Source organism: Podarcis bocagei (genome assembly GCF_964188305.1).
Source record: "Podarcis bocagei genome assembly, chromosome: 4".
NCBI classification, from domain to species: Eukaryota; Metazoa; Chordata; class Lepidosauria; order Squamata; family Lacertidae; genus Podarcis; species Podarcis bocagei.
Genome location: NC_138128.1, coordinates 41,304,893 through 41,323,710, shown reverse-complemented (window position 1 = coordinate 41,323,710; position 18,818 = coordinate 41,304,893). Strand labels below are relative to the sequence as shown.

The following is an 18,818-nucleotide window of genomic DNA, read 5'->3' as shown; positions in this document are numbered from 1 at the left end:
TACATTTGGTCTGAAAACTGCAGCTACCACAGAACGTGGCAGTGCCCTTGTGGCCAGGGTTGACTTCCATCAACAAATTAATATCAGTTAAAAGACCTGAACTTGCTGCTAGCATGTTACTAGGTCAAATTTAAAGTTTTACTGCTAGTGTATAAAGCTTTAAACAACTTAGGATCAGCATTATCTGAGAGATCATTCCCACCCACCCCTGCAATACATGGCTGTGGTCATGCATTGGAGCCCTCCTTTTGGTGACACACGCACTGGAGGCTTATTCCATGATGGCAGTGTAGAAAAGCACTGTTTTATGGACCCCACTGCCAATTTGAGTTACACAGGCTCTGACATTATCCAGATTTCATCCAATGCAGAAAAGCTATTTCTATTGGCTTTCTCAGAAGGATGCTTTGATTTGCAGGCAGTCTCTGACTCCTTTTTCAGAACTGTTTTACCTGGTTTTACATACTGCATTTTTATTGCTTTATACCACTATGTTATTTCATAATATCCTAGTAAAGTGCACTCCTGATTGTTCAGTGGCAAGCAAGGCTTGCTGTCAGTGTCAATCAGTTGAAAGTGAGCCCTTCTGAAGCTGTCAGCTGATATAATAAAGAATAACAAACACAATTATTTTTCAAGTGTACATGTACCTTCATTAAAGGTTTCCATACAGCATGGTCTTGGAAACTAGTTCGGAGCTGCTGAACGGATCGTGACAAACTGTGCAAACATCTGCAAAAGAAAAAATGTAGAAAAAATTACAAGGAAGCCTTTTCCAAGGTTCAGAGGATCCCTGTTCAATGGGATGAGGACAGAGACAGCTTTTACCAGCAGTAACTTAGTTTTCAGAAGCCGCTGCCACCCAATTTTCAGGAATTCCCCCTTCCTCTCACTCACTACAGCCGGGTCCCTCAACCCTTAAGAAAGGCTTTTTGGGTGGCAGACAGAGAGAAGAAAGGGCAAGAAAGTCCATTTCTTCCATACTACTTCTACAAGTTTAGTGCTGAAGCCAACCAACTTCCAAGATAATTTTCATTCCTCAGATAACCTTGTGAGAAATGTTTACAGAAAAAGTAATAATGCAAAAATTACTGAGAATTATCTGAAAATTAATTCATCTTGCTTTTCAAGCGATAGTTATTGTGGATTTGTAGTTTTAAATGTTTTAAAATCAATGTATTTCCTAGCTAATGAAGTGAAAAATAGTAAGGCAAAGCACCCTGGATGTAAGTCTACTTACATAAGGTAACTTCATACCTGACTGCAGCTAAGCGCACCTTGATGCTAGATTCAGACAAGCCATTCACAATCCGATCCATCATATTTTCAGTTTCAATTATCTGAGTGAAAAGTTATGAAATCAAATCAGTTAGCTGGAACATGTGGCAGTAGAATAATTCAATCTCCAAAACAGAACATGGCATCTGGTACATTTAGCTCAATATTCTAAACTCTACAGAGAACGTATAAAAATGTTAACTGGAAAAAATGTTATTTCCCCAAAATAGAAATTTCTGGGGGAAATGTTTCGCACCTGTACAATGACACTTAGTAATGCAGATTTACATTTTAATATGTATAATATTTTCACAATATTTTTGGAATATTTTCAGCCATCACCTTTTCTTTTTTTAATAATATTTTCTATTAAGTTTACATTTTACCATAATCACAATCATTAAATAATCTCATCACCAATAACATTGCTCAAACTTAGCTTTGACTTCCCCCCCATCCCACTCTCTGGCTTTCATAAATATTCACTTACATCTTAGCATTTCTATAACCTCCTATTTACTTTCTTTCTATCTTAATAAAATCTACCTTATTAATTGTAAACCAGCTCCCAATATTACCATATTTTTCGCCCTATAGGACGCACCGTCCCATAAGGCGCACCTAGTTTTTTGGGGGGGAAATAAAGGGGAAAAAATTATTTTTCCCCCAGGTGCGGGGCTGGGGCGAGGGAAGCTCGAGCTTCCCCCGACCCCAGCCCCCAAACAAGCAGCTCTCTGCAAGCTGTGGGAGCGCTCCCACTGCTTGCTGAGAGGTCCCCGAAGCCTGGACGTGCTGAGCTCAGCGCGCGCAGGCTTCAGCATGCAGGCAACTCTCCCCAAGCAGCGGGAGCGTCCCACTGCTTGCGGAGAGCTGCGCGAAGCCTGGAGAGCGAGAGGGGTCGGTGCGCACCGACCCCTCTCACTCTCCAGGCTTCAGCGAAAGCCTGCATTCGCCCCATAGGACACACACACATTTCACCTTCATTTTTGGAGGGGAAAAAGTGCGTCCTATAGGGCGAAAAATACGGTAACATTACGAAATATTTTAACTTAAACCTACAAACGTTTTCAGGTGTTTACAATGTTCTTCCATATATTGTATAAATTTACTCCAGTCCTTTCAGCCATCACCTTTTCATATGAAAAACTTCATGCTGCAAATAGCATGTTTGGACACAGGCTGCGACCATTTTGCATGGGGGTTCCATTCCTGGCTTCCGGGAGCATCAGTGGAGCACGCATAAATCCACCTTGCCCTGTTTCGCCCTCTTCCGGGTACAAAAGGACCCACAGGCTTGTGGTCAGGCATCAATTTGACACGTGCAAAGAGGCCACCATGTTTTCTTTGTGACAAAGAATGTGGTAAAAAGGTAAAGGGACCCCTGACCATTAGGTCCAGTCGTGGCCGACTCTGGGGTTGTGGGGCTCATCTTGCTTTTATTGGCCGAGGGAGCCGGCGTACAACTTCCGGGTCATGTGGCCAGCATGACTAAGCCGCTTCTGGCAAACCAGAGCAACACACGGAAACGTCATTTACCTTCCTACCGGAGTGGTACCTATTTATCTACTTGCACTTTGACGGGCTTTCGAACTGCTAGGTTGGCAGGAGCAGGGACTGAGCAACGGGAGCTCACTGCATCGCAGGGATTTGAACCGACGACCTTTTGATCGGCAAGTCCTAGGCTCTGTGGTTTAACCCACAGCGCCACCCGCGTCCCTAAAGAATGTGGTAGGGTCTCCTAATTCACTTCCTTAAAGTCACATATCTATTTGTGTACAGAGTATTTCCCAGATAGTGAAAGAGTAATGTTCCATACCGGGGGTGGTAACCTGCCCCATCCCCTCCACCTCCCCTTAAGGGCTGCACTGCCTCAGGGGAAAGTGATCCCAGGGCCACATACCAACAGTGGGTGAGACCAAAGTATGTAAGGATACACCCTACTTAATTACTTAAATACTTACTTACTTACTTACTTACATACATACATTCATTTACACCCACATACACCCACACCTTTGTCTCCATTACTACACACTGAAAAAGCCGTGCCTCCCTCCTTAGGCAACTGCATCACTGTTTCCTATTTATCAGCCAAGGGAGACTTTAGGAAGGGGAGATTTATGTCTCCTTTCCTTACAATGCATCCCTAACAGCACTGCTCAGCTAACTGGAGGGAAATAGCGCAGTGGCTGGAAAGACGGAGCAATGCCTAGAAAGAGAGAGGCAGACCAGCTGGGAAGGCTTTGCAAGAAAGATGCAATTGTCCCACAGGCCAAAGGTTCTACACCACCTAGGTAGTTTACCTAGTAAATGCAACATTTCTTCACAATGCTCATTTGTTACTATTATTTTTTGCATGCTGTTTCCTGAGTGACAGACGTTTCTGTAGCTATTATTACATTAACCAGTAACAAGAGAGACACACCAATGGAAATACTTTCCCTTCTTAGGGTGTACTCTCCCACCCCAACCTCACTGGATATGATTCCACATTCATACAACTTTTCAGGAGTGACAACAGCAGAATGGCTATCAGCTGCTAAGAATGGTGACTCTTGTATATATCTAGACCCCTGTCCAATAATGATGCAGAAAGTTACGGAAAGGTAGAATAGTAAAGAAGGGTTTTTTAATGTGTCTTGCGAAAGTGTCTGAAGGTCAAAAAAATCTGGGGTCTGGCTAACTAAGGATGGAAAGCAAGTTCAGTAGAGTTTAAACAAGCAAGAAAAAGGAAGACCACCAACCTGTATCTCAGCGTTACTACAGTAACTCAGCATTACTTAACCTCGGGTTAAGAAGTTAATTCGTTCTGGAGGTCCGTTCTTAACCTGAAACTGTTCTTAACCACTTTAGCTAATGGGGCCTCCTGCTGCCGCTGCGCTGCTGCTGTGCGATTTCTGTTCTCATCCTGAGATGAGAAGTTCTTGACCCGAGGTAATATTTCTGGGTTAGCGGAGTCTGTAATCTGAAGCGTCTGGAACCCGAGGTACCACTGTAAGTCTTTTGCCAAGGACACACAATCGCTGTACTTGTCTGGAAAGTCAGGGCAACTGCTTTGACTAGAATATACCACTTCCTGTCTGCAAGCTATTGGTATTGGAAAATACATTCACGCCAAGACTCACCTTCTTTCTTATATCTTCATCATTTGCTCCAAGTGCAGCATAGAGCTTGAATGCAGCCTGGCGCAGTTCATGAGCATGCTTTAGGTCATGATCAAGCTAGTAAAAAATAATAATAATCAAATTCAAGTTATACTTAAATTGCAATCTTTTGGCTGTTGATAGAACAGTGTCTACTTTCAATGTCTAAGTAACAAGAGAGTGAAATAAACCAAAGCCTTGGGCAATATACTTTTTAGGCCCCTTCCGCTACCACCTATTAGAGTCACATTTGCACCTGTCAATGTTTGCTGCATTTGTACCAGTGAATACTGTTCACAGTTTATACAGCTAGGACTATATTCTGTGTCTTGCCCCAAGTTGTATTCATTCTGTTTTGTTTAGTTATCCAGTTGGGATCTTACAAAGAACGTACTAATTACAACACCAAACAACTCAGACAAAAAGGCATTTGATTACAGCAACAAAGTAAACCGGGATATCTTATACCTCCTTGCATCTAATTATTAGCCAGTCAATGAGAACTGAGTGCTTAGATACTATATATTTTAATTTTTCACACACAATCTCCCCACATACTTTTGGGAAGTTTCCCAAATTGATTGAAGACATACCCTTTTTATATCAGTGATGGCACTCACTGAACTCGGATATTTGAAGTAGTCAGCAAGCATTGCAATAAGGTGGTCAGTAATACTGGCGATTCTTTGTAGCTCAATATCTGCTTCAATCAAATAGGCAAGAGTTTCTGCTCCATCTACTCTCTCCTCTAGTAGCCTCTCCTTACTACACATCCGCGCCAAACATGGTAGTGTCTGGAAAGTACAAAAACCATTATTATTATTTTGAAGTAACTCATCTATACTTGCTTTTGAAATTTGTTAGGTTTGTCATTTAGATCAACTTTCAGATAAAAAAGACATTTTCTAAGCATAGATCTTCTCAGAGATCTAGACAAGTCTCTGTACAAATGCAAAATTTAAAATAGCCACTGCCATTAGTGTCCCTGCACCATCAAAGTAACTTGTACAAACAATACAAATTTATATGCAGCTAGGAACCTGAAAATAAAATAACTGTCTAATATCCACTTAGACTTGCCAAGGTTTACTTGATCTGCCGTACACAGCTTCATGATTTAAAGGCCAAATGACTTAGCACTAAGATGGAACAAAGTTATCCAAAAGCAAACTGGTCAATAATTCACTTATGGTAGTGGTCATAGGGACTGAAACAATCTACTTCCCCTGCAATAACTTTGAAAAATAAAGTGACACCAGAATGCCTGGTAATCTCTCTCCTACAGGGATCCTTCACAAAATCAAGACCAAGACAAGTACTAATCCCTAAATATTAACAGATACAAAACATGATTTATCTACTACGGGCTTGAATTTAACGACTGGGCTGCTAGTCACAGATGACCAGGCTGATGGAAGAAGGATGGCTCTGTGCCAGCCATATAGGAAGGAAAGCCCTTTCTTCTGTGAACACCACAAAACTGTGTGGAGTGGCAGAGGAAGAATACATCACTTTGCCCCTCCTTCACCCTTTTGCTTGGTACAATTTTTTTCTTCTTCTTGCACTACCCTGCGCCTTTCTGATCTAGTGAATAGAACCCGGAACCCAGACAGGAACATATTTTTTGTTCTGGTACTGCAATGTAAGTGAATCACTTACCAAGATGCAATGGGGAGAAAGGTCTTTCAAATATGTGTGGCAGAACAAGTAATTTTTCACTATTCTCCTAAATGACAAACTGATATACAATGCTGCATTTCCTCTCCTGATCTGCAAAGTGCAGAGGAACAGGGGTATTCGTTCATGTTCTGGCACCATCCAGAATAGCTGCTGGAAGAGGGCTATAACCTACTCTCCACACAATATCAAATGCTTTTCAAATTGCCCTTTGTATCATTCAATATACCCTCAGTATGATCCCCAGGCTGCCCCATTCCCAGGATGGGGAGCATCTCACATAGGCAACGACTGTGCAGCAGAACCATCATCCAAGGCAGTGTACTCAGTATAGTGAACTAACTTCTAAATCAACTTGACTTTAGTCCAAACCTGAGAAGCTGATAAAGGTATGTTGCATTGATGATACATATGCAACTTTAAAAACAAAAACAAAAAACCCTTCCGCTCCAAAAGACTCTTCACATAGAACACATTGCTACAGTCCATACGGTTAACAAGGATAGGCCAACAGAAGTCAAGAGCAAAGAGGGTGTATATTTCATAACCATACTACCAAAAACTAGCAGCTGCTAATCACCACCAAGTAGGAACAGCTTTATTAGTGCTTCCTAAATTCCTAGGCGAGACCCTGGTGCAAAACACAATTTGTCTAAGTACAGCTATATGCTTACTCAACTTACCTTTAACACAATGCAGGTATCATCAGTGCGAATTGCTCCAGCTCTGCACATGTAAGTAAGGCTACAATGAAACATCAAAATGCTGATTAACTGACACATGTAGTATATACAGAGAATTGATTTTTTAAAAAATCATTAGAAGGCTTACACTACCTTAGACAGAACTACAGACCTAATTTACCCATATTGTCAGAAGTATCAAGTATATTTTAGATTTTGTTTTGTCTCATTGCTGGATGAACCATTCAGCAGTTAAGGGGACACGTTTTAAAAACAAATGAAATAGTAAAGCTCTGGAAAACAGAAGAAGAGTATCATGACCCTTGTTAGAGCAGATATAAGCTGGTGGGTAAGAAAGCTATACTAAAGTGGAACGCAGGAAGCTGCCTTATAACAGGTCAGAGAATTTGTTCATCTAGCCCGTACAGCCTATTCTGACTCCCAATGGGCCACCAGAGCTTTAGGCAGAGACAACCCACTCCCATTACCCCCTTTAACTGTAGATGCCAGTTACTGAAGCTGGAACTTTCTTCATGTAAATCTTCTACTCTACCACTGAGCAAGAGCCCCTGTAGTGTGAGTGATCAAGCGGACACAACTACATAGTTTAACTATGCACTCTATGAAGAAGTACTTTGTTTTGTTGGTCCTGACTCTTTACAACATTCAGCTTCACTAGATGTCACCGAGTTCTAATGTTATGAGAGGGAGAAAAATTGCACCTGTGTGTGGATCCAGGAGCATTTCAGAAAAAACTACCATCAGCATCCTACCTAGCAATCTAAAGTTCACTTCCTGGGCCTCATAACTACATTTGCCCATGTCATTGTGCCAACATACACCAAGATCACCAACTCCTACCAGGCTATCTAGACAACAAGCAACATCTGCAACCTTCACATTAGGTGGGCAATCTGCAGGCCCAGGTATTTAATGCTGCTGTTGTGTGAGCAGAACATAATTCTGCTTGCAAAGTAAGTCTTTCCCTTCCTCTCCTGCCCACCTTCAGCACTACTTCACGCCCTTATCTATTCCAGAGGCCTGAAGGACCCTCTTGAGCAGTCCCACGGTGAGAGTGGAATACAACCCTTTGATTTTGCTAATTTGCTGTATGGGTTGACACAGTTGTGTATTCATAATTTATTGTGACAAGTAAATATGTGTAGCATTTAAAGCAGGCTTCCTCAACCTCGGCCCTCCAAATGTTTTTGGCCTACAACCCCCATGATCCCTAGCTAGCAGGACCAGTGGTCAGGGATGATGGGAATTGTAGTCTGAAAACATCTGGAGGGCTGAGGTTGAGGAAGCCGGATTTAAAGTGCTACTCCTTCATGAGCCTGAAGAATATTACCATTTGGCTGATGTGAGCTGCATTTCAATAGGCTTGTCTCTTTGTAACATCTTCACAAAAATCTGTGGTAATAGTTCTCCATCAACCAACACTGAAAATGAGAAAATCGAAGTGTCAGGAATTAACTAAATTGTAATTACTTAGCAAAATTGCAATTACTTTGTGAATCTGTATATTGACAGCAAAGTGCTCAGCTTACCATTTACGAGAGTCAACGATACCTGGGGGTTTTCAAAGGCTAGAACTGCAAAGCATTTCAGGGCTTGCATTCGAACCTGTATAAAAACACACATTTATAAATTTATGTTTTATGTAAGGTCAGTCAAAGCTACTATCACTTAAATATTTGTCAGAAGTCCACTGAAAATGTGGTGCAAATACGGAGGAAGTCCTTTAAAAAAGCTAGGAGGGTTAAGTGATTAGAGCCACAGTTCTCAAACTGAGAGGGAGCCCTGCCAAAACAGAATCTGAATCATCACTGGAGCAGAAATCATCTTCTCCTTCACTCTGAAACTTTTATGCACTCCAGTTTGTGCAGAATAAGTGCTCACCCACGTCTTCCTGCTTCCTTCCCAATCAGTATAATGAGCAAGTCTCCTTTTTGTTGAACAAGAGTTAACACTGCCAGTCCCACGTTCTTCATTCTCCTCCCTTCCATTTGACATGCTGCAAGGGCCTGTCAATCAGCTTCTTCTTTGACTCTCTACCCTCCCTTGCATCATAATTGCATTTGATACTTGGGCAGTTACTTTCCCACATAATGTAAACAGGCTCAGTGCAGCCTAATTTGAGAAACGACCTTTGGCTACTTATAATGAGTCAAAATAAAATGCCCACAAGGTTTCTCACTGCCAATTCATATAAGGCTAAGCACACAGGGGATTTTCACTTTCCAGAGCTATCAGGAAACCCCCTTTTTAAGGAAGTGTAACTTTACGAGTCAACGTCTAAATGCATTGAACAGAACATATTTCTGATTAAAACTACAGGATGTTCCATTCCGAAAGAATGCAACGGAAGCCTTAATATTTGGAACTTGCAGAGTATTTGTATCCAGTGAATATTTATTATACAATTTGTAGCACAGGTCCTCACATCCTTTTACTCAATTTACAGATAAAATCAGAGCTGCCAATGAACTTTGTATAAAGCCGATTTGGCTGGTTCAAAAAGATCATAGGAAGCTACTTTCTACTAAGTCCTTTATACTTGTCCATCTAGCCTAGTATTGGCAATTCTGACTGGGAGTGGCTCTTCAGGGTCTCAGGCCAGTCTTTTACTACACTTGCCACCAAAACAACCAAACTCTTCCAAGAGGCCTCTTCATCATAGCACGTCCCCAATAATATCTGACATGGACCAGGTTCCATGCTAGGAGAATGATCCAGAACTATTCTAGATGACATGGAATGTTTTCAAACATCACGAATGGTTATCTAAGTAATTAATCTAATTTTTGCAGGTTAATTTTAAAACTGACCAGGGGCAGCAAATAAAGACCTTCCTAAAGAATGATGTGCTGGGAGATGCCAGATACAGAGTTCTCCCTGCGCAGTCTCCCAAGCAGCATGCAGGGGGGGATTTAGGTTCAATCCCCTTCCTCCATTTCCCTAAATATTAAACATATACAGTGGTACCTCGGGTTACATACACTTCAGGTTACAGACTCCGCTAACCCAGAAATAGTACCTCGGGTTAAGAACTTTGCTTCAGGATGAGAACAGAAATAATGCTCCGGTGGCGCAGCGGCAGCAGGAGGCCCCATTAGCTAAACTGGTGCTTCTTGTTAAGAATGGACCTCCGGAACGAATTAAGTACTTAACCCGAGGTACCACTGTACTTGAATTCAATAAAGTACAACTTTATTTTCTATGTTTCGGAAAGTTAACTTTGAAGAGGTCTACTTTTCTTTTATTACTTCATGTTATGTACTAAGTAGTCGTCTTGGGCCAAAGTTAATGTTATTCAATGAAGGTAGAAATGACTCAACTCAGTATATACTTTGCTTTGAAGAATTTAATTGTTTGAATCTTTTCTTAATACTGCCATTGGCCATTTCTGCCATATAACTAATTTGTAATTTGAAGTTTCAGGCACTAATTACCAGTGCCTGTTAAAACTATCCTCTCCCAGGGCACCTGATGGAATAAGATGAGCTGGTTTGCCATGGTTTCTTTGTTGGTGATGTTCTGAGTACAGTGGTGCCTTGCAAGACAAAAATAATCCGTTCCGCGAGTCTCTTCATCTAGCGGTTTTTTCGTCTTGCGAAGCAACCCTATTAGCGGCTTAGCGGATTAGTGCTATTAGCGGTTTAGCGGCTATTAAAGGCTTAGCGGCTTAGTGGCTTAGAAAAGGGGGGGGGGAGCGAAAAAAAATCGCAAGACTCGCAAGATGTTTTCGTCTTGCGAAGCAAGCCTATAGGGAAATTCGTCTTGCGAAGCACATTGAAAAACGGAAAACCCTTTCGTCTAGCGGGTTTTTCGTCTTGCGAGGCATTCGTCTTGCGGGGCACCACTGTAGTTCATCTTATTTTTGCTTTCTTTTTGGAGGTTGGCATCCTTTTCAATGTTACAAGGTTAATTGCTTATAGCCATTTTAAACATTTCTACATTTTAAATTTGTTGCAAGTAGTTGGTATTAGGAGAATAACAAAACAATTATGTAATGATTAAGCATGCTACTTCATGACAGGAATAATGTTGCCAGGAAGATGGCATCAGAGATATTTCTTCAGCTTCACTTTCCTCTACCCATTTCCATTATGTTCCCTTCTACTCTCCCACTTTCTTCTTTTTTTATGCCTCTCAAGTATACAACAGAAGAGTCCTTTATAGGAAAATATGCTTTGTGATGTTTCCCCATATCTGTACACACACTGCTAAAAGTGAAATGCTTGCAGTCTCTTCTGTACGAAAACAGCAGCTTCTGTTGCACTTACTTCTTCACTCCAGCAATGATGCTGCATCAAGATTCAAACTAATGGCTTACTTTATAGAATAGAGGTTATATTAATGCCTTACTTTATAAGATGTAGAAGTTAACAGGTGAGCAATATTCTGCACTGCTCCATGGTTAAACAGGACTGTCTGATGGTCTGGACCCTATTAAAAAAGAAAAAAGCCATTGCTCCTTAAATGTAAAGGGAGAAGAAATAATTAATTTACTGTACATAATGCATACTAAATTGAAAGGTCACTCATTTTCCAAGTTTATTATTGTTCATTCCAAGCTAAGAATAGACTGGATTTTTACAGCATCTTCCAAAATTGCTACCAAAAGAGAGTCAAGCTAAATTTTTAAGAAAGAATCCAGCAACTCCAGTAAGGGCTAAGATGCAGAGTTTTCTGTTGTGCTGCTTTTCCATTTTCCATATAAAGTAGCAGCCGATTTGAGGTGGGCAGTGGGCCAGAACTGCAAAGAAATGTTTAACCCTCCACCAATATCCCAGGAAACTGCCCCCCCCCCACAGCTGCAATTTGCTATGGAAAAGTAGCTACGTGGCAGCTGGGTGGTGGTGGCTTCCATTAGAAAAGCTGTGGTAACTGCTAATTTAAAAAGAAAAAACCTGAGACACATACCCAAAACTGCACGTTTAATGCAATGTGCAGTTTAGCTGTAACGAATTTCATTCATCAAAATTGTGCTCTTTCTCATATTAGACTCAGAAAACATTTATTTTCTTTTTAATCAGGCACTATAAATTATTCAGTTTTTGTATTTTCAAAAGACAAGCAGCAAAATATGAAAGCAAGCGTCTGATAAAAATCCAGGCTTGTCCAAAGTTGTCTCAAACAAAGTGCTGCCATTCTCACAAGACAGCCCTGCCAAATACTTCCAGTTTTCCCTTCCATTGTATGACACCCCCCCCCAAATTATCTATCCCATGCTACAGAGTGGCTTCGGGGGAGCACAAGGGGTGGAGGGGAAGGGAGACTGAAAAGACAACCTGTGCAAGTGGCCCTTCATTCTCTGGATCCAACCCATACACCAAATGTCACACGGTACAATGCACTGGATTACCACCTCCTATGATGCTGAGGTACCTTGAACCCTAAGGTCTGATGCTGCAACAGAATTAGAGCCTCAGCTTTCCCTTTATTGCAGGAATCAACTCTAGCTATAGTGGCTAGAAAGAAATTTTGATGGCATGGCATATCCTACAGCAGACACCAGGATCTAGCGGTTTACTCTGAGTACATGAGATTTTGGGCGAGCAGAATAGCTTCTAGAACCCCGCAGGCCATTTTCTTACTTGCATTTTAATATCCTGATTTAGTAATGCAAGAATGTACAGACAGACTAGGAGTTGTAAACTGAAGAAGAGATCCAAAGTGCTTTGTAAGATGTGCATCTCAAACGGACAACTGATCATTCCAACTTCAATGACAATTAATTTTCATAACTCTTTTGTCTCTACTTTCTGATAATGCTCCCCCTCCCCCAAATGTAATGGTAACAATATAGAACAGGTGACGATACTCCCATTTTTTGTGTCTAAAGTGGAAGCTCCAAGCCTTAAAAGCTGTGCAGTTCTTGGAGATGACAGCTGGGCATCAGAGCCTAAAGAAATATTTCTCAAATACCAAACTGTGGGTGAACATGACCAACAGTAGGCAACTCTACTGAAACCCTATTACTACTAAGCACTTTGCCCAGCAAAGTTTATCAGATCCTGGATGGGCTTGAACTGTTCAGGGAAAGGGGGGGATGTCTGGCAGTGGGTGCAATTTTTGGAGGAAATAGATGCAGAATACATGTCCATGTGTAGTCTCAGCAAGCTTCATGAAGTTAGTAAAGACAACTGTCAACTGGAGACAGAAAATACTGCAAAAGAAAGCTAAATCCACAAGATGGAAAAAGGAACACAGGTTGCAAGAACTTTGTGGGAATGTGAGAAAAGAAAGCCTTTGAGCTGACAGAGAAGCAGCAAGGAACAAGGACGGACAGAAATATATATACTGGGAATATTAAAGCATTTGTATCCCGCCTTTCCACTGAAAAATGCTTAAGAAGGTTCATAATTTGCAATTCCCCCCCCAAATGTCAGATAGTTTAATAAACCTATCCCCCCCCATGAAAGGCACAGGCAATAATCATTCTTCTCACGTGTATCTTACATCTAATATTATAGAATGGGAAGCCTGTAACAGAGTTTAAACTCTGCAGGAAATATCCTGCCAGCTCGCCTACCAATTGACTTTTAAAAGCAGTATTCTTAAATAGGAAGACATGAAAAAAGGAAGAGTCAAAAGAAATCCCAATATATTTTAGTATAATTAAAGTAAAGTGTTGTCCATTTGCTGTTTTTATTCTCTTCCCTATGATATTTTACTTATCTGTGGCATTTTATATGTGCCTGTTTCGTTCATTTACAACTTTATTTTCAACCCACCCTTTTAATAATGGGTTCATGTATTTCCTTTCTCTCCCTCCCCTCAACAAGTCGGTGTTTTAGATATTGTAAAGATTATGAAAAAGTTCAAAAATATAAATTTATACAAAACAGCCAGATTTTAAAAGGCAGAAAATCGCATGGGCAACTAGATGGCCTCAAACATACTAGTCATCTTTTCACCCAATTCGTTTTGTTGCAATAAATATCAGAAACCAAAAGATACGCAACTCCAATATGGTGGTGGTGGATGCTTAAAAAGAAAAAAAATGTTGTTTGGCTAGTTTATCTTTCCTGTCTCTATTCCTTCAACCTCATCCTAGAGCAGGCTTCCTCAACCTCGGCCCTCCAGATGTTTTTGGCCTACAACTCCCATGATCCCTAGCTAGCAGGACCAGTGGTCAGGGATGATGGGAATTGTAGTCTCAAAACATCTGGAGGGCCGAGGTTGAGGAAGCACGTCCTAGAGTATCTTTTTTAATAGGTAGGTTATAAGCCTATGGCTGGACTTACAAAAAGAAGCTTCTCCCTAACTATGTTTTTCCTTGATGATCACTTGTAATCGAGTAAGAATATTTTACACAATACAACTGAACATAAATTATAAAAGATATGCCTAGTCCAAATTTTTATGATACAGATAAACAATTAGATTTCAGAAAGACAAGGTAAAATACCTATTCACCCCATCTGAAATTGAGGCCCTAATTATGTTACTTCAAACCAGGGGTCAGCAAACTATTTCAGCAGGGGGCCTGTCCACTGTCCCTCAGACCTTGTGGGGGGCCAGACTATATTATTTTTTGGGGGGGAATGAACGAATTCCTATGCCCCACAAATAACCCAGAAATGCATTTTAAATAAAAGCACACATTCTACTCATGTAAAAACACACTGATTCCCTGACCGCCCACGGGCCGGATTTAGAAAGTGATCGGGCCGGATCCGGCCCCCGGGCCTTAGTTTGCCTACCCATGCTTGGTTGTAGTCAAATTAGACTAGTGCAGAGTTTCCATCAGTTTCCATTACAGTTTATTTTTGCCACCCACAACGATTGCCCCTCTCACAACAAAAGGATTAAAACTTTAGACTAAGTTAAGGATGTTTGATTCCTCGGTTCTGCTTTGTGTTCAGAGTCTAATGGATTCTCATAATGGGATAAGGGAAGAGTTTTTTCCCTGGCCAGTTGACTACTGAACCCTCCCACCCCAATTCTGCTCTAATGTGCAGTTAGGTTCAGCTGACTGAGTCACCCAAAGTCATCTTCCCTGGAAACCTACAGAGTGATATAAAGTTCTGCTCTATTTACAGTACATTGTGTGGGGAGTTGATAGCTGGAGAGTCTTGGCTTGAGGTTGACAATTTGGACTTTATGGCTATTTGTACTCTTCTGGTGCTATGAACATCAACATCCATACTACAAAAACCAGCCCTACTTCATATACCACTCAACAGTGTTGTTTCTGCCACTTTCCTCTCATAAGGCTGGTGGCTCCAAATCAAAGCAGCAAAACTTTTCTCTTACTATTAAAAAAATATGACTCAATTAGCCAATAAAATATATACACAAAATCTGGCTCAAGTAAAAATCTGACGTTATGCAACAAGTAACCAAGTTAACAGCTGTGAAGAATCTGGACTTTTAAGACAGACTTCAGCTACTACAACTGACAATTTGTTTAGATAAAATGCAATTAATATACCATTTTGAAGGAGGAAAAAAAAACTTACATTGGCACATAGAAGTGGCTGAGGCGAGGATTTAAAGCCGCAGCTATGCCAGTGTCGGAGCTGAAGAACAGATATTAAAAGATATAAAATTAAAGTCAAGTATCATTTTCTCCTTTTTAACCTGCAACTTATCTGAGTACTGTGGGCCTAACTCCCTTCCCCTACCACCCCGCCTCCCCACATGTTCTCTCAAATATTGATTTATAAACTGAATTTTGATCTTTATCAGATGGATCTATGTCCAGTATTTTATACAGTGGACCAATCTAGGCCCCTGTGTGCATTCAGGAACTACTACTGAATATACAAGACAGAAAAACATTTCTATAGAAAAAGAGTACATAAATTTCAAAAATCAGATATACAGTGATTGAAAACTAGTGTAAAGGCTATGAAACGGAGTAGAAAATTTAAAAAACACCTACTTTTAGCATAAAGTGTCTCGAATCGGGGATTAACAAAAGGTAGATTGGAATAAACTGATAGATCTGTGGGTGAGGTAGAATTTGTCCTCCTTATTCTACTGTTTGTATTAAAATTTGTTGTTATGTCACTTTGAGACTTTTGTTTGCATACAATGACAAACAAATAATAATACATTTCTCAAGAGATAAAAAAGAAGACTTTTAAATAACAAAATTCTCTACAATGACTGGGTTAGCACTAATGGATTACTATATTTCAGCCTCAATGTTCTTCACTAGTAAAATACAAGTATAAATTGGTTGCCTTTGGTCAGGTTTTTGTGCAAACTCTATTGCTCAGTTTTAAAATCTTTTGTTAGTATCCCCAATCTGTAATTACTCAGGTGTAGATTTGCATGTGTAGTCTCCTTAAGGTTCAATAAGATAATTGGCATTGCTCTACAATTTTGCAATTGATTTCAAATGATTTCATGGTTTTAGTAAAAACATAAAAGACTCTATACAGCATTAAGCTGTATAGCTGTAACTAGTTTACCCACTTCAGTCCCCAATTTGCAACATAGGGAAAATATTGACCTACCTTCCTACAATATTTCTATTGTAAGGATTACAATGTAAATGACATTTGGAGACTCTAAATGCTAAATAAATGTTATGCATTATTACAGCACACCACCAGCTGCTTGAGACAGTCTGTCCAAATATACTGTCTTGAACTATTTCTGAAACTCTGGAGAGCACAGTTGCAGAAAAAAAATGGGGGGGGGGGACCTTGATAAGCAGCAAGATACTAAAAACAGATAAGCTGACTTTCCCCATTATTCTAATAATATTTCTGGAAACTTTAAAATGGTATATTGTAACTCTTGCAATTTTCTGTATGACCTCATCAATTCACTACTTTTTTGTTTGTGCTAAAATAATCTATATGCCAAAACTTAAGATTTAGGGTGCTAAAAAATGTATTTTGATCATTCTTATTCACACAGCATTCAAAACGTCACAAGAAATTATCTCATTTGCCAATGTTTTGGGTAAACATTTTAGGAAGCATTTTCTGTTCAGTTGGTTCAGAACATCAACATACACATTGTTTATAAAAGTTATATTTGTGAAGCCATATATTTCAGGAAGTAACCTCTATGCAACTGCCAGACAATATATGGAAAACTTGACCCTGGAAATTTGGGAGTAGCAACTCAAGACTCATTTCTAATATGATACACATTCCTTGAAAAAAATACTTAATTCGTGTTCCAGTCAGACATCAGCTGCTACAGTTTATTTGCGCTCTGTAACCTTTGCATCTGTTTGAGCTATAATTGCACAAGACCCCGAACAGCAGGACATTTTGTATCTGTCACACAAAACGGGCTGATACAGGCATGCAGAAATAGCAAGGGATAGTAATGTTCTACTTCCATGATACCACTTCAGTCTGCAGCAGTGAAATCATGCATTTGAATGCCCCCTCCTTGCCTAGTTTTGTCACAACTGTGCATTTAGGATTGCCTCTTCCAAAATTAATCTGGTTCTGAATGCATATGAAGAGGAACAGTGGCATAATTTGCGATTTCTGGATTGTCAAATCTTCTGCTCCACCTCAGACTCAATGCAATAATTTATCTTCAGTATCAAGCATTTCAGAGCTTGGTGAGCTCATCCGAGTTGCCCTAATCACAACCTGCACTAGTTCCAGACACATGCGGGGCGTAGGAAATGGCAGGGTGAACGATAAGAAGAAGAGTTTGGATTTGATATCCTGCTTTATCACTACCCTAAGGAGTCTCAAAGCGGCTAACATTCTCCTTTTCCTGTCCTCCCCCACAACAAACACTCTGTGAGGTGAGTGGGCCTACAAGACTTCAGAGAAGTGTGAGTAGCCCAAGGTCACCCAGCAGCTGCATGTGGAGGAGCAGGGAATCGAAACCGGCTCACCAGATTACGAGTCCACCGCTCTTAACCACTACACCACACTGGACACCTTCATAGGACAGAGATGGGAAAGAAAAGGACTCAAAGATAACAGCCCAAGTTTTAAACCAGGGTGGAGCAAGAATATAGCTATGCATGGTTGTGTCACTTTACTCAGAAACCTTGGGACAATGGCTACATCTGTCACACATTTGTAGGTGTCAAATACTGGAGACACAGATGAGATAACACCTATAGAAGAGCAGACAGAGTAGGAACAACTCTCCAGAAAAGTATTTATATTGTTAAGATTTTGGACTATGAAAATGAGGTTTGAAGCATGTACCACATCATTTCTGCAGATAATAACTGCCAATTTTCAGGCAGTCAATTTCTTAAAAAATAGACAGACAGACAGACGCACACGGAGAGAAGTTTGTAAACAGAAATAAAGCTATGGTTGGTTAAATCTGGAATATATACAAGTGCTGAAATACTGTCCAAAAATTTAACTGTTCTACAGAGCAAAAAATTAAGGAGTGGTTCATTCACGTTGTCCTGATTTGAGAGCTTTAGTGAGAAACCTTTATATACAGTCACCCTGAAAAGGGCTTGTGCCTTGCTAATTTTTTTAATGAAATGTGTATCTTAACTCGTATTTTCTCCTTTTATTTTGCTTTAAGAGCAACCCTGCTTAGCCCTGGCAAGCAAATCAAAGAAAATATTCTACTATGTCTGGCCCACTGTTTCACTCACACACACAGTTATCTTAACAAAACAGTATTTTTAAAGCCCACCAAAAGGGAATACTTGGTTTTACAGACCCCAGTAGAATGTTTCATGCTCCTTTCTTACTTTGCAGCAGTGTGAGAAGATCTGACATATGTATTCTTGAGTATATCGAGACCTACTGAGCAGTGCCATGAGGTGGGGAATAACTGTAGCATCCTAAAAGAGTCAGGAGAGAAAGCTGAACATTACAACTAAAATTTTCAACACTAGCAAGCAGTTATTGTGTATACACTACATGCACTGGGTTATTCCCTTTTTCTATTGAGATTCACAAGGAAACGAACAGCTTGGAGCCTTATAATGGGATTTTTAATATATTCATAACTGACCATCTCTAACCAGTGATTTTTGAACTCTATACAGCTGTGACATTGTTCAGAAGAAATCTAGCGATAGCAGAGAATACAGTAACAGTCTCAGAATACTGACATT

General features: G+C 40.3%; 1 protein-coding gene across 3 annotated transcripts in view; it reads right to left on the bottom strand.

The window, feature by feature from the left end:
• ARMC8 (armadillo repeat containing 8) overlaps positions 1–18,818 on the bottom strand; it is a 59,139-nt gene that overhangs the window by 9,304 nt on the left and 31,017 nt on the right. For 2 of the 3 annotated variants that reach the window (XM_081192610.1, XM_081192612.1), the window contains 10 exons: positions 18,450–18,542; positions 15,256–15,315; positions 11,153–11,233; positions 8,332–8,407; positions 8,133–8,223; positions 6,782–6,842; positions 5,015–5,215; positions 4,404–4,499; positions 1,258–1,340; positions 651–732 (listed from right to left, as the gene is read on the bottom strand). In XM_081192610.1, coding sequence (XP_081048736.1) covers positions 651–732; positions 1,258–1,340; positions 4,404–4,499; positions 5,015–5,215; positions 6,782–6,842; positions 8,133–8,223; positions 8,332–8,407; positions 11,153–11,233; positions 15,256–15,315; positions 18,450–18,542 — 924 coding nt within the window. The remainder of the gene's footprint in view (positions 1–650; positions 733–1,257; positions 1,341–4,403; positions 4,500–5,014; positions 5,216–6,781; positions 6,843–8,132; positions 8,224–8,331; positions 8,408–11,152; positions 11,234–15,255; positions 15,316–18,449; positions 18,543–18,818) is intronic. The other variant, XM_081192611.1, reaches the window with a different exon arrangement.